This window comes from Bubalus bubalis, chromosome 12, assembly GCF_019923935.1.
Source record: "Bubalus bubalis isolate 160015118507 breed Murrah chromosome 12, NDDB_SH_1, whole genome shotgun sequence".
In the NCBI taxonomy this organism is placed as follows: Eukaryota; Metazoa; Chordata; class Mammalia; order Artiodactyla; family Bovidae; genus Bubalus; species Bubalus bubalis.
The window spans coordinates 43,713,861-43,730,269 of NC_059168.1; the positions used below are offsets into that span (position 1 = coordinate 43,713,861).

Here is a 16,409-nt window from a genome sequence, read left to right on the forward strand (position 1 = left end):
CCTCTTTACATTTTGATGTCACAGTTTACCTCTTTTTAATATTGTGTATTCTTTAACAGACTCATTGGAAAAGACTGTGATGCTGGGAGGGATTGAGGGCAAGAGGAGAAGGGGACGACAGAGGATGAGATGGCTGGATGGCATCACTGACTCGATGGACGTGAGTCTCAGTGAACTCCGGGAGTTGGTGATGGACAGGGAGGCCTGGCATGCTGCGATTCATGGGGTTGCAAGGAGTCAGACATGACTGAGCGACTGATCTGATCTGATCTCATCTGATTCTTTAACAGATTATAGTGTTATAGTTATTAATACTCTTTAATCTTTAAACTGCAGTTAAGTGGTTAACACACCATGCTATTACAGAATTAGAGTTTTCAAAATCTGAAACTGTATTTACAGTTTATTTACCTTTACCGGTGTGTTTTATACTTTAATATATTTTCATGTCACCAATGGCTTCCCTCATGGCTCAGATGGTAAAGAATCCACCTGCCATGTGGGAGATCTGGGTTTGATGCCTGGGTTGGGAAGATCCCGTGGAGGAGTGCATGGCAACCCACTCCAGTATTCTTGCCTGGAGAATCCTCATGGACAGAGGAGCCTGGCAGGCTACAGTGCACGGGGTCACAAAGAGTCAGACACAACTGAGTGACTAAGCATAGCACACGTCACCAATTAGCACATTTCCTCCTTGATATCTGAAGGATAACTTTGCCAGATAAAATATTCTTGGCTGGCTTTCTTTCTTTCAACAATCTGAACATATCATTCTATGCTCTCCTGACCTATATAGCATTTCTGCCAATGAATCTTCTGATAGCCTAATGAGGGTTCGTTTGCAAGTTTACTATCTTTTTTCCTCTAGCTTTTAAAGGATTCTCTCTTTTTCTTTGATTTTTGACAATTTCATTATAATGAGTTCTTGGTAGTCTTTTGCATTGAGATAGTAGGATGACTTATTAATTTTGTAAACTTGGATTATCTATGTCTCTCCTTAGGTTTGTGAAGTACTTAGCTAGTGTTTCTTTAAGTAAACTTTCTGTCCCTCATTTCTCCTTTTGGAACTCCAATTATGCTAAATATTTGTACATTTGATTGAATCCCATAGATTACGCACACTTTTCTTCCCACTTTTTCATTCTTTTTTCTCTGTTTGCCTCTGATTGGGTTATTTCAAAATCACTATCTTCCTAGTTGCTAGTCTTTGATCTACCCTGCTGCAGATTCTCTCTATTGCATTTTTATTTTAATTATCAAATTCTTCAGTTCTGGAATTTCTGTTTGGTTCTTTTTTATGGTTTTTAACTTTTTGCTGAATTTCTCATTTTGTGCATGCATTTTCCCCTTGGTTTCATTGAATTGTCTTCTGTGTTTCTTGTAGTCTATAGTTTCCTCAAAACAGCTATGTTTAATTCCTTATTGGATCAATTATAATTTTGTTTCTGCTTTTGAGCTCAGTTATCGATGGATTATCTTTTGGTGATGTGTTTTCTTGATTCTTCCTTTCTTGTATCAGACACTTCCTCAAATCTTCGCTAGCTGCCTTCAGATAGAGTATATACTGTTTGTTAATCCTGTTCTCTCTGGGGTTCTCTCTGACCTCGTATTTATACACCTGCTTTGCACTTCTTGCTCCCTCATATGGCATAATTCATAAGCTTTTATGTCTTCTCTGGTTTTTACAACTCACATGGCTAGCTGCTAGAAACCTCTCCTGTTTTTCCAGAAAGTAGAGCTACAGCTCAAGTTTGGTTTTCTCTTTTGCCAACAGATCCTGGTCTGTTTTTGTCATAGCACTCCTTTTACTGTACTTGCTCCTGCTACCAGTCTCTGCCCACAGAAGCCACCCTAGAGTGAGGGGAGGTATGGTTTTAGTTCTTGGGACATTGAGGGTGACCACCCGCTAGTGGGGAGATCCTTGGCTGAGCCTCCCAGGGGCTCTTAAGGGGACTTCCTACTGAAGCTCTGAGCACAGACAGTAGGACAGTAGGACCCATCCCCTTTGATAACCATAAGTTTTTTCCAATTCTGTGAGTCAGTTTCTGTTTGGTAAATTTTTAGGTAGGAAGTTAGGCATGAGCAACTGAGGGGGGGCCAGCTGAAAAAGATTCAAGCTGATATCTAAACCCCACTCCAGTTGCTTTACAGACAAGCAAGAGATAAGAGAAATCAGAACCAGTTAACCAGTTTTACAAATGTTAAAAGAACTTCTCTAGGCAGGAAACACAGAGAAGGAAAAGACCTACCTATAGAAAATAAACCCAAAGCAATTAAGAAAATAGGAATAGGATCATACATATTAATAATTACCTTAAATGTAAATGGATTAAATGCACCAACCAAAAGACATAGACTTGCTGAGAAACAAGACCCATATATATGTCATCCAGAAGAGCCCACCTCAGACCTAGGGACATCTACACACTGAAAGTAAGGGGGTGGGAGAAGGTATTCCGTGCAAATGGAGTTCATAAGAAAGCTGAAGTAGCAATACTCATATCACACAAAATAGACTTTAAAACAAAGACTATTATAAGAGACAAAGAAGGACACTACATAATGATCAAGGGTTTAATCCAAGAAGAAGATATAACAATTATATATGCACCCAACATGGAAGTGCCTCAATATGTAAGGCAAATACTAATAAACATAAAGGGAGAAATTGACAGTAACACAATAATAGTGTGGGACTTTAGTACCCTATTTCCATCAATGGACAGATCATCTGAACAGAAAATTAATAAGGAAACACAGACCTTAAATGACACTTTAGGCAAGTTGGACTTTATTGATATTTATAGAGCATTCTACCCAAAAGCAGCAGACTACTCAGGTGCACACAGAACATTGTCCATGATTGACTACATGCTGTGCTGCAAGGCAAGCCATCGTAAATTTAAGAAAATCGAAATTATATCAAGCATCTTTTCTGATCCCAACACTATGTGATTAGAAATAAATTATAAGACTGGTGCACTGGGATGACCCAGAGGGATGGTATGGGGAGGGAGGAGGGAGGGGGGTTCAGGATGGGGAACACGTGTATATCTGTGGCGGATTCATGTTGATGTATGGCAAAACCAATACAATATTGTAAAGTAATTAACCTCCAATTAAAATAAATAAATTTATATTAAAAAAAAAACCTCTAAAAAATCCCAACACGTGGCAGCTAAATAATTACTAAATAACCATTGGATCACTGAAGAAATCAAAGAAGAAATAAAAAATACTTAAGAGACAAATGAAAACACAATGGTCCAAAACATGGAATTCAGCAGAAAGCAGTTCGAAATGGGAAGTTTATAGCAATACAATTTTACCTCAAGAAACGAGAAATCTTGAATAAAAACTTGTCAGTTCCACGCATGCCTAAATGAGTATGTAAAAGCCCTCTCTTGAAAATCCCTGTACCTCCTCATTCTGGCACCAGTGCCTGTCTTGGCTTGGCCCACCTCTCCCTTGAGGTGTTCTTATAAGACCTCAGATTCTTCTTAGGGTTCTTAAGAAGAACTGAGGCCCCACAAGGGAGGGTCCTCTTCAATTCTCCCTGTATCTGCTAATAAAAATAGGCTCATTTGTATCATTTTGGGAGGTTCTGTATATAAACAATATCGTATGATACTTGCCTGTCTCTGTATGACTTACTTCACTTAGTATGATAATCTCCAGGTGCATCCATGTTGTTGCAAATGACATTTCATTCTTTTTAATGATTGAATAATATTCCATTGTGTGTGTGTGTGTGTGTGTCTATATGTATATCCATTCATCTGTCAATGGAGATTAAGTTGCTTCTATGTTTTGGCTATTGTAAACAGTGCTGCAATGAACATTGGGTTGCATATATCCTTTCAAACCATGATTGTCTTCGATATATGCTCAGGAGTGGGATAGCTAGTTCATATGGTAGCTCTGTTTTTAGTTTTTAAAAGAACCTCTGTACTGTTCTCTATAGTAGCTGTACCAATTTACAATCCCACCAACAGCATGAGAGGTTTCCCTTTTTTCCACACCCTTTCCACCAATTATTGTTTATAGACTTTATGATGGCCAGTAGTCAAAGCCACCTCTTTAGGTGGCTCAGAGGTTAAAGCGTCTGCCTGCAATGTGGGAGACCTGGGTTTGATCCCTGGGTTGGGAAGATCCCCTGGAGAAGGAAATGGCAACCCACTCCAGTATTCTTGCCTGGAGAATCCCATGGATGGAGGAGCCTGGTGGGCTACAGTCCATGGGGTTGCAGAGTCAGACACGACTGAGTGACTTCACTTCACTTCACTTCAGTCAAAGCTGTAATTTTTCCAGTAGTCATGTACGGATGTGAGAATTAGACCATAAAGAAGGCTGTTGTTCAGTCGCTCAGTCTTGTCTGACTGTTTACAAACCCATGGACCTCACCATGACGGTAGGCTTCCCTGTCCTTCACCATCTCCTGGAACTTGCTCAGACTTATGTCCATTGAGTCATAATGGGTGCATTATGATGCAATCATAATGTCAATGATGCCATTCAACCATGTTATCCTCTGTCGCCTCCTTCTCTTACCCTCAATCTTTCCCAGGATCAGGGTCATTTCCAATGAGACAGCTCTTCATATCAGATGGCCAAAGTATGGGAGCTTCAGCTTCAGCTTCGGCATCAGTCCTTCCAATGAATATTCAGGGTTGATATCCTTTAAGATTGACTGGTTTGATCACCTTGCTGTCCAAGGGACTCTCAAGAGTCTTCTCCAGCACTGCAATTCAAAACCACCAATTCTTCAGCACTCGGTCATCTTTATGACGTACATGACTACTGTACATATCACATCTGTACATGACTACTGGAAAACCATAGCTTTGACTATTCGGACCTTTGTCAGCAAAGTGATGTCTATTTTTTAACACACTGTCTAGATCTGTCAGAACTTTTCTTCCAAGGAGCAAGTGTCTTAATTTCATGGATGCAATCACCATCCACAGTGATTTTGGAACCCAAGAAAATAAAGTCTCTCACTATTTCCATTATTTCCCCATCTATTTGCCATAAAGTGATGGGACCAGATGCCATGATCTTCATTTTTTGAATGTTGAATTTTAAGCCAGCTTTTTCACTCTCCTTGTTCACCTTCATTAAGAGGCTCTTGAGTTCTTTGCTCTCTGCCATTAGTGTGGTGTCATCTGCATATCTGAGGTTATGGATATTACTCCTGGCAATCTCAATTCCAGCCTGTGATTTATCAAGCCCAGCATGTCACATGATGTACTCTGCACATAAGTTAAATAAGTAGGGTGATATACAGCCTTGACATACTCCTTTCCCAATTTGGAACCAGTCTGTTGTTCCATGTCCGGTTCTAACTGTTGCTTCTTGATCTGCATACAGATTTCTCAGGAGGCAGGTAAGGTGGTCTGGTATTCCCATCTCTTTCAGAATTTTCCACAGTGTGTTGTGATCCACACAGCCACAGGCTTTAGCATAATCAATGAAGCAAAAGTAGGTGTTTTCTGGGATTCTCTTGCTTTTTCTATGATGCAACAGATGTTGGCAATTTGATCTCTGGTTCCTCGGCCTTTTCTAAATCCAGCTTGTACATCTGGAAACTCTCAGTTCAAGTACTGTTGAAGCCTAGCAGGAAGGATTTTGAGGATTACCTTGCTAGCATGTGAAATGAACACAGTTGTGCCCTTTTTTTGGGATTGGGATGAAAACTCACCTTTTCCAGTCCTGTGGTCACTGCTGAGTTTTCCAAATTTGCTGGCTTATTGAGTGCAGCACTTTCACAGCATCATCTTTTTGGATTTGAAATAGCTCAGCTGGAATTCCATCACCTCCACTAGCTTTGTTCATAGTAATGCTTCCGAAGGTCCACTTGACTTCACAGTCCAGGATGTCTGGCTCTAGGTGAGTGACCACACCATCACGGTTATCTATGTTATTAAGATCTTTCTTGTACAGTTCTTCTATATAATCTTGCCACTTCTTAATTTCTTCTGCTAGGTCTTTACTGTTTCTGCCCTTATTGTGCCCATCTTTGCATGAAATGTTCCCTCGGTATCTAATTTTCTTGAAGAGATCTCTAGTCTTTCCCATTCTATTGTTTTCCTCTATTTTTTGTGCATTGTTTACTTAAGAAGGCTCTCATCTCTCCTTGCTATTATTTGGAACTTCTTTCAGATGGGTATATCTTTCCCTTTCTTTGCTTTTCACTTCTCTTCTTTTCTCAGACAAACATTTTGCCTTCTTGCATTTCTTTTTCTTTGGGATGATTTTGGTCACCGCCTCCTGTACAATGTTATGAACTTCTGTCCATAGTTCTTCAGGCCCTCTGTCTATCTGATCCAATTCCTTTAATCTATTTGTCACTTTCACTGTATAGTCATAGGGAATTTGATTTAGGTCATACTTGGATGGCCTATTCGTTTTCCCTGCTTTCTTCAATTTAAGCCTGAATTTAGCAATAAGGAGTTCATGATCTGAGCCACAGTCAGCTCCTGATCTTGTTTTTGCTGGCTGTATAAAGCTTCTCCATCTTCTGCTGTAAGGAATATAATCAATGTGATTTTGGTATTGACCATCTAGTGATGTTCACAGTGTTCAGATGTGCAGAGTCATCTCTTGTGTTATTGGAAGAGGGTGACTGCTATGACCAGTACATTCTCTTGGCAAAATTATGTTAGACTTTGCCTGGCTTCATTTTGTATGCCAAGGCCAAACTTGTCTTGGAGTAACAACTCCAGGTATCTCTTGACTTCCTACTTTTGCATTCCAATCCCTTATGATGAAAAGCACATCTTATTTTGGTGTTAGTTCTAGAAAGTCTTGTAGGTCTTCATAGACCCCTCCAACTTCAGCTTCTTCAGCTTCAGTGTTTGGGGCATAACTTGAATTACTATGATGTTAATGGTTTGCCTTGGAAACGAACTGAGATCCTTCTGTAGTGTTTTGAGATTTCACCCAAGTACTGTATTTCGGACTCTTGTTGACTATGAGGGCTACTCTACTTCTAAGGGATTCTTGCCTACAGTAGTAGATATAATGGCCATCTGAATTAAATTCTCCCATTCATCCATTTTAGTTCACTCATTCCTAAAACGTCAATGTTCACTCTTGCCGTCAGAATTGCCATCACTCTTGCCATCAGAATTCCAATTGTGGTGCTAGGGAAGACTCTTGAGAGTCTCTTCGACTGCAAGGAGATAAAACCAGTCAATCCTAGAGGAAATCAACCCTGAATACTCATTGAAAGGACTGATGCTGAAGCTGAAGTTCCAGAGCTTTGGCCGCCTGATGTGAGGAGCCGACTGATTATAAAAGACCCTGATGTTGGGAAAGATTGAAGGCAAAAGGAGAGGGAGGCAGCAGAGAATGAGATGGTTAGATAGCATCACTGATTCAGTAAACATGAGTTTGAGCAAACTCTAGGAGACAGTGAGGGACAGAGGAGCCTGGCATGCTGCAGTCCATGGGGTCGTAAAGAATTGGAACTGAACTTGGAATGACTGAAATTGGAACGACTTTGCAACTGAGCAACAACTATCTGACTGGTGTGAGGTGATACCTCACTGCAGTTTTTATTTGCATTTCTCTAATAATTAGTGGTGTTGAGCATCTTTTCATGTGCGTCTTGGCTATCTGTATGTCTTCTTTGGAAAAATGTCTGTTTAGGTCTTCTGCCCATTTGTTGTTTTCTTTTATATTAAAAAAAAAAAGGCATTTAATACACCTAACCCTTGGAATATCATAGTATATAGCCTAGCCTACCTCAAATATGTTTATAACACTTACATTAACCTGTAGTTGGGCAAAATCATCTAACACAAAGCCTATTTTATAATTAAAATCTCATATAATTTATTGACTACTGTATTGAAAGTGGAATACCAAATGGTTGTCTAGCTTCAGAATGGTTGTAACTGATCACGTGGCTGACTGGGAGCACAGCTTGCTGCTACTCCCCAGCATTAGGAGAGAGTATTATACTGTATATTGCTTGCAGAAGGAAAGATTAAAATTCAAAATTAGAAGTACAGTTGCTACTTAAATGCACATTGCTTTCACTTCATTGTGAAGTTTAAAAAAATTGTTAAGTCCAGCCATTGTAATTCAGGGACACTCTGTATCTCAAAACAAGTATTTATTTTCTGTTTCTGTAAGTCAGGAATCTGGGATTTGCTTAGCGAGGTTCTCTGTTCAAGGGGTTCCATAAGATTGCTGCAAGACCAGGGCTGTGGCCACCTCAAGGATCCACCAGGACGTGATTCACTTTAAAATTTTATGTTCCAGTAAAATAACATTACTTATTACAAGTGTGATATTAATAAGTATAGAATACTTAAAAAATACAGCTAAGCAAAAGAAAATTTAGAAGACATATACACATATTCATACACCTCCAAGCTCACTTACATGGCTGTTGGTGCAGTCCAGTTCTTTGAAGGTGGTTAGTCAGAGGCCACCCTTTGTGGGCCTCCCTGTAATACAGCTCACAGCATGGGAACTGACTGCTTCAGAGCAAATGGGTGAGAAAGAGAGAGCATGAGTAAGTTGGAAGTCAGTCTTAGGTTACCTAATCTCAAGTCATCCATCGCTTCTGTTAGAAGTAAGTCACTAGGTCCAGCCCTTGGGGGGAAGGTCTTATGTAAGAGTATGATTACTGAGAGGTAAGGATCATGTCTGAAGTTGCCTACAACTACGGTTAAAAGATAATTCAAGGAGTTTCAGGAGAAAATTCAGAAGCAAAGATTTGTGTAATATAAGCAAATGGCATCTAAGCACAATTACTTGCTTATAGTAGATGCTAAATAATATTTTTTCATTTTTTAACTTTTCATTTTGAAATAATTTCAAAGTTAAAGTTGCAAGAATAGTGAAAGAATCCCATACAGTCTTTATCCACACTATTTGTTGAAAATTATATTTGAATACATTATGCAATTTGTCACACGAGGAGGCATTGTTTGCAGCCATCAAAGCTCTGGGGCCTGGTGAGAGGGGTCCATCCTGTGCTGAAGTCATATTTGCTCTCTGAATATATAGTTGTCATCTTTCAAATGTTCTCTTCTTCCTCCTTCTCCAACAGAAAATCCCGAGGGAGCAGCTCTGTACTTTGTCTCTGGTGTGTGTATTGGACTGGTCCTCACCCTAGCTGCCTTGGTGATGAGGATCTCTTGCCACGCAGACTGCTGTCAGCATTCCCAGAAGTTTCTGAAGGACCAAGAAAGCATCAGCAACAGCAGCGACAGTGAGGATGGCAGCTTGGATGCAGCATCTGACATCTCAGTCAGGAGACATCGGCGCTTTGAAAGGACTTTGAACAAGAATGTCTTCACCTCAGTGGAGGAGCTGGAGCGAGCCCAGCGGCTGGAGGAGCGGGAACGTATCATCAGGGAGATTTGGATGAATGGCCAGCCTGAGGTTCCCGGCACCCGGAGCCTGAACCGCTACTACTAGGGGCAGGAGCAGGAACCCACACCCCACTGTTTAGCTGCCTGGGAGAGAAAGGGCCCCGCAGAGACAGTGGGCACTAAGAGTGGAATGCAGTTCTGCTAATGTTATGGTGGCAGAGACAAGCAGGACACTGTCATTTTCGAGACCGTATGACAGATCTGTCCCTTTTGGCTACATGGAGAAGTAGAAAAACCAAGTCGTTTCATCAACCTTTCTAGATCTTGGAATGGTGCTGAAAACCCTCTCCAGCAATGTGGATGGAGATTATAGGAATGGGACTTGTGGTTTCTCTTGATTTCTGAGGATCTCAGAAGTTTCTGCAGACTTCCTTGCTATGTTTTATTTCTATAGAAAAGGAAATATTATTATAGCAAGAGGGCTAGGAAGAGCAGGGTTACCTTAACTTAGTAAATGCAACTTAAATGACTGCCATGGAGGTGATTTTGATCCAGATAGCATGATCCATGCTTATTATTTAAGGCCTATTTTCAAATCTTGTATTGTAATCGCAACTTCTTCCATTTAAACTGGCACCTCAGGGATTAAAATCCTGTTTTTTATTACAGTTACCACTTCACTCATGAAAATGAATAATGTATTATAGATATGTCAGTGAACTATAAAAATGTCAATAACCTCAAAGGATGAAGGGTTTTATTTTAAATAGCTTCTAAGGAATATATTAATGTGCATTTAATGCTGTATGCATTTGAAAATGCAGCACCAGAACAAAAGCTGTTTCTCCCCCCTTTTGGAGAAAAGAAAATGTTATGACTCTAGATAATCATGACTTTAAACATTTTGTTAAAAAAATAAAAACCATGTTTGGATTTATAGTAAGAGAATGGGAATGGGAGGTGAGGAATAAAGCCAAAATTAGGTTGGAATAAAAAATATAAGTTACATAAAATCTTTTTTGTTTCATACTTTGTTTCTGTGTTTACACTTACTTTAAACAGCAGCCCTTTTATAGGTGGGTATGGTCTTTTGCCAGGTCCTTCAAATAAATGGAGAATTGTGAGAAACAGAGAAACCAGAGAATGGAGAAATGACACCCAGGGGCTTGTTATTTTATGTCTGTTTCTATTATGATTACAGTATAGCTGAGTGGTAAGTTGATATAGGACTAGAAGACTTACCAAAGGCTAGAAATAATAGGGTGGCCTCGTATGGAGAGGGGAAGTTGGTAAGGAAGGGAGGCAAGGCTGAACCACCTTTAGAAATGGGTTACGGAGGAGGATGCAGCATCCTCCAACCTGAATCACAGGAATAATGTTAGTTCTGTGTGACTGTCAGATCCCTTTTCTTGCCATGCAGTATAGACTCCTTAGTCTGTCTGGATACTCCAGAGCCTTCCTACTAGATTTCTCCTGTTCATTGGCTTTGTCATCATACCTGAGAGGCTGGTTGGGAGACGTTCTCTGCTGGACTCTCTATTAATGATACTTTGGCAACCCACTCTCTGTGATAGGGGCTTGGAAGTCTGCCTTAAGAACTGAGAAGTTACAAATACATGTTTCCCAAGGGAGCAATAGTTTGCTTGAAACCCTCAGTGGCTGGCTTGAGTATACCTTTTTGAGTGACCTCACTGGCCACTGCCCAAAATCTTGTTAAACCAAGCATCTCTGAATCTGGTTTCAGTCCCTTGCCAACAAGTACAGGAATCATATCATTTCCCCCGAGCATTATATTAATATCATCTATATTGGTCTCTGCCTCTTTTTTCATTTTAAAATTTATTTTATAAATTAATTTTTATTGGAATATAGTTGCTTTACAATGTTGTGTTAGTATCTGGCTGTACTGAAACATGAATCAGTCATACATATATCTACTCTTTTTCAATTTCCTTCCCATTTAGGTCACCACAGAACACTGAGTAAGAGTTCCCTGTGCTATACAGTAAGTTCTAATTAGTAATGTATATATTTCAGTCCCAATCTCCCAATTTATCCCACCCCATTCCTTCCCCTCTTGATAACCATAAGTTTGTTCTCTACATTTGTGACTCTATTTCTACTTTGCAAATAAGTTCATCTCTACCATTTTCACATGTAAGTGATACTGTACAACATTTGTCTCTTTCTGATTTCACTCTGTATGACAGAGTTCATCAGGTTCATCTAGGTTCATCCACACCTCCACAAATGGTACTGTTTTGTTCGTTTTTATGGCTGAGTAATATTCCATTGTATATTTGTACTACATCTTCTTTCTCCATTCCTTTTTCAGTGGACATTGAGGTTGCTTCCATGTCCTGGCTATTGTAAATCATTCTGCAATGAACATCAGGATGCATGCATCCTTTTGAATTATGGTTTTCTTTGGATATATGCCTAGAAATGGGATTGCTAGGTCATATGGTAGCTCTATGTTTTATTTTTTGAGAAACCTCCATACTGTTCTCCACAGTGGCTGTGTCAATTTACATTTTCATCAATAGCTGTGGGACGGTTCCCTTTCCTCCATACCCTTTCCAGCATTTATTGTTTGTAGAATTTTTAATGATGGCCATTCTAGCTGGTGTAAGGTGATACCTCATTGCAGTTTTGATTTGCATTATCCAATAATTTAGTGATGTTGAGTCTGTTTTCATGTGTTTGTTGACCATCTGTATTTTTTTCTTTGGAGAAATATTTTGGTCTTGTCCATGTAGGTCCTGTGACCATTTTTTGATTGGGTGGTTTGTTGTTTTGATATTGAGCTGAATGAGCTGTTTGTATATTTTGGAGATTAATCCCTAGAAGATGGCTGTGTCATTTGCAAATATTTTCTCCCGTTCTGAGGGTTATTATCTTGTTTGTGATTTCCTTTGCTGTGAAAAAGCTTTTAAGTTTAATTAGGTCCCATTTACTTATCTTTCTTTTTATTTTATTTTCATTACAGTAGGTGGTGGATCGGAAAAGATCCCATTATCACTTATGTCAGAGAGAGTTCTGTCCATATATTCCTCTAAGAGCTTTGTAGTATCTGGTCTAACATTTAGGTCTTCAATTTGTTTTGAGTTTATTTTTGTGTGTGGTGTTAAAGAGTGTTCTAATTTCATTTTTTAACATGTATCTGCCCAGTTTTCCCAGCATCATTTATTGATAAAACTGTCTTTCCTCTATTGTATAGTCTTGACTCCTGTGTTATAGATTAATGGATCATAGGTGCATGGCTTCCTTTCTGGCCTTTCAATCCTGTTCCATTGAGTTATACTTCTATTTTTGTACAAGTATCATATTGCTTTGATGGACTGTAGCTTTGTCACATAGGCTAAATTCAGGAAGCCTGATTCTTCAAACTCCATTTGTCTTTCTCAAGATTGCTTTGACTATTCAGAATCTTTTGTGTTTCCATACTATTTGTAAAAATTTTTGTTCTAATTCTGTGAATATTGCCATTGGTAGTTTGATAAAAATTGCATTGAACCTGTAGATTACTTTGGGTAGTATAGTCATTTTGACAATATTGATTCTTCCACTTCAAGAATATGGTACCTCTTTCCATCTGTTTGTGTCTTCTTTGATTTCTTTCATTAGTATCCTATAGTTTTCCGATCACAGGTCTTTTGCCTCCTGAGGTAGGTTTATTCTTAGGATTTTTATTCTTTTTGTTGCAATGGTAAATAAGATTGTTTCCTTAATCTCTCTTTCTGATCTTTCATTGTTAGTGTGTAGGAATGCAAGAGACTTCTGTATGTTAATTTTATAGCCTGCAACTTTACCAAATTTATTGAGGAGCCCTAGTAGTTTTCTGATAGCATCTTTAGGGTTTTCTATGTATAGTACTGGGCTTCCCTGGTGGATCAGTGGTAAAGAATTTGGACTCTGTGGGAGAAGGCGAGGGTGGGATGATTTGAGAGATTAGCATTGAAACATGTATATTACCATATGTAAAACAGATGACCAGAGCATGTTCAATGCATGAGCAGGGCATTCAAAGCTGGTGATATGGGACAACCCAGAGGGATGGGGTGGGAAGGGATGTGGGAGGGGGGTTCATGATGGCGGACACATGTGTACCCAAGGCTGATTCATGTTGATTTATGGCAAAAATCATCAAAATATTATAAAGTAATTATTCTCCAATTAAAATAAATTAATTTAAAAATTTAATTAAATATAACTTAAAAGGCAAAAAAAGAAACTCACTGCCAAGCAGAAGTCACAGACTTGACTTCTGCGTCAGGGAGATCTCCTGGCAAAGGAAACAGCGAACTACTCCTGTATTCTTGCCTGGGAATTCCCATGGGCAGGGGAGCCTGGACAGTCCAAGAGGTCACAAAATAGCTGGACTTGACTTAGCAGCTAAACAACTACATGTATAGTATGTCATCTGCAAATAGTGGCAGTTTTAGTTCTTTGTTTCCAATTTGAATTCCTTAATATTTTTCTTATCTGATTGCCATTCTAGGACTTTAAAGCTATGTTGAATAAAAGTGGCAAGAGTGAACATCCCTTGTCCTGTTTCTGATTTTAACAGGATTGTTTTTCAGCTTTTCACCTATGAAATTAGCTGTAGGTTTGTCATATATGGCCTTTATTACATTGAAGTAGGTTTCCTCTAAGCTTACTTTCTGGAGAGTTTTTACATATGGGTGTTGAATTTGTCAAAAGATTTCTCTGCCTCTATTAAGATGATCTTATGGTTTTTAATCTTCAATTTTTTAATATGATATATCACATTGATTTGTATATATTGAAGAATCCTTGCATTTCTGGGATAAAGCCTATTTGGTCTTTGTGTATGATCCTTTTAATGTGTTGTTAAATTCTGTAGGCTAGTATTTTGTTGAGGATTTCTGTGTCTATGTTCATCAGTGATATTGGTCTATAATTTTCTTCTTTTGTAATATCTTTGTTTGGTTTGGGTTTCAGGGTGATGGTGGCCTTGTAGAATGAGCTTGGGAGTATTCCTTTCTCTGCAATTTTTTGAAGTGTTTGAGAAGGACAGGTATTAGGTGTTCTCTAAATGTTGGAAAGAATTTCACATATGAAGCCATTTGGCCCCTGGCTTTTGTTTGTTGGAAGATTTTTTTAATAAGAGTTTCAATTTCACTACTTGTTATTGGTCTGTTCATATTTTCTATTTCTTCCTAGTTCAGTTTCTGTAGGCTATATTCTTCTAAAAATCTTTCCATTTCTTCTAGGTTGTCCATTTTATTGGCATATAGTTGCTTGTAGTAATCTCTTATGATCCTTTGTATTTCTGTGGTAGCCATCATAACTTCTCCATTTTCATTTCTAATTATATTGATTTTTTTAAAACTTTTTATTTGTACTGGGGTTTATAGCCAATTAACAATGTTTAATTTTATTGACATGTTTTTTTAAATATTTATGTATTTGGCTCCACCAAGTCTTAGTTCTGGCACACAGGATCTTAGATCTTCATTGCAGCATGTAGGATCTTTAGTTGCGTCATCCAAGATCTAGTTCCCTGACCAAGGAGCAAACCTAGGCCCCCTGCAATGCGGCCATGGAGTCCTAGCCACTGGACCTCCAGGCAAGCCCCTAACTGTATTGATTTGAGTCTTCTTTCTTTTTTCTTGATGAGTCTGGCTAAATACATAAGAATTTTGTATATATTCTAAAAGAACCAGCTTATATTGTTTTTTATTTTTTGCTTTTTAAATCATTAAAACATGATAACACATTTACAGGAGACTTGGAAAACACAGAAGGTTACATATAGTTCTACTATATATTACAATTATTTTTTAAATATATAAATTAAGATTTTTAGTTGGAGTTTCAATATCAAACACTCAAAAATGAATGGAATGAATAGAGAAATAGAAAGATATAGTAGACCTAAAAAGCACTATGAGCAAATTCACCATAATTAAGATTTATGCAATTTTCACACAGCAGTAGGATACAAATTCTATTCAAGTTCCCATAGACTATGAACTAGGAGACACTAGAACGTATCCAGAGACATAGACCAGGTTCAAAAATTTCATAGTCTAAAGCTATTAAAATTATAGAGTCTGTTCTCTTTCTTTTAATATAAATTTATTTATTTTAATTGGAGGTTAATTACTTTACAATATTTTATTGGTTTTGCCATACATCCACATGAATCCACCACAGGTATACACGTGTTCCCCATCCTGAACCCCCCTCCCACCTCCCTCCCCATACCATCCCTCTGGGTCATCCCAGTGCACCAGCCCCAAGCATCCTGTATCCTGCATCCTGCATCGAACCTGGACTGGCGATTCATTGCATATATGATATTATACAAGTTTCAATGCCATTCTCCCAAATCATCCCACCCTCTCCCTCTCCCACAGAGTCCAAAAGACTGTTCTATACATCTGTGTCTCTTTTGCTGTCTCGTATACAGGGTTATTGTTGCCATCTTTCTAAATTCTATATATATATGTTAGTATACTGTATTGGTGTTTTTCTTTCTGGCTTACTTCACTCTGTATAATAGGCTCCAGTTTCATCCACCTCATTAGAACTGATTCAACTGTATTCTTTTTAATGGCTGTGTAATATTCCATTGTGTGTATGTACCACAGCTTCCTTATCCATTCATCTGCTGATGAACATCTAGGTTGCTTCCATGTCCTGGCTATTATAAACAGTGCTGCAATGAACATTGGGGTACACATGTCTCTTTCAATTCTGGTTTCCTCAGTGTGTATGCCCAGCAGTGGGATTGCTGGGTCATATGGCAGTTCTATTTCCAGTTTTTTAAGGAATCTCCACACTGTTCTCCATAGTGGCTGTACCAGTTTGCATTCCCACCAACAGTGTAAGAGGGCTCCCTTTTCTCCATACCCTCTCCAACATTTATTGTTTGTGGACTTTTTGATTATGGCCATTCTGACTGGTGTAAGATGATAACTCATTGTAATTTTGATTTGCATTTCTCTAATAATGAATGAGCTCTTCAATTTAAGAGCTCCAGGCTGTGTGGTGCTAGAGCCATGAGCAGCTGAGAGGAGATACCCCATATCCAAGGTCAGGAGTGGT

General features: G+C 38.7%; 1 protein-coding gene across 3 annotated transcripts in view; it reads left to right on the top strand.

Annotated features, from left to right (window-relative positions):
• The window catches only part of EVA1A (eva-1 homolog A, regulator of programmed cell death), an 85,327-nt gene extending 74,982 nt beyond the window's left edge, over positions 1–10,345 (top strand). For all 3 annotated transcript variants that reach the window (XM_045162240.1, XM_044925945.2, XM_045162239.1), the window contains one exon: positions 9,068–10,345. In XM_045162240.1, the coding sequence (XP_045018175.1) occupies positions 9,068–9,438 (371 nt within the window). In that variant the 3' untranslated portion in view covers positions 9,439–10,345. The remainder of the gene's footprint in view (positions 1–9,067) is intronic.
• Positions 10,346–16,409: the final 6,064 nt, after the last annotated feature.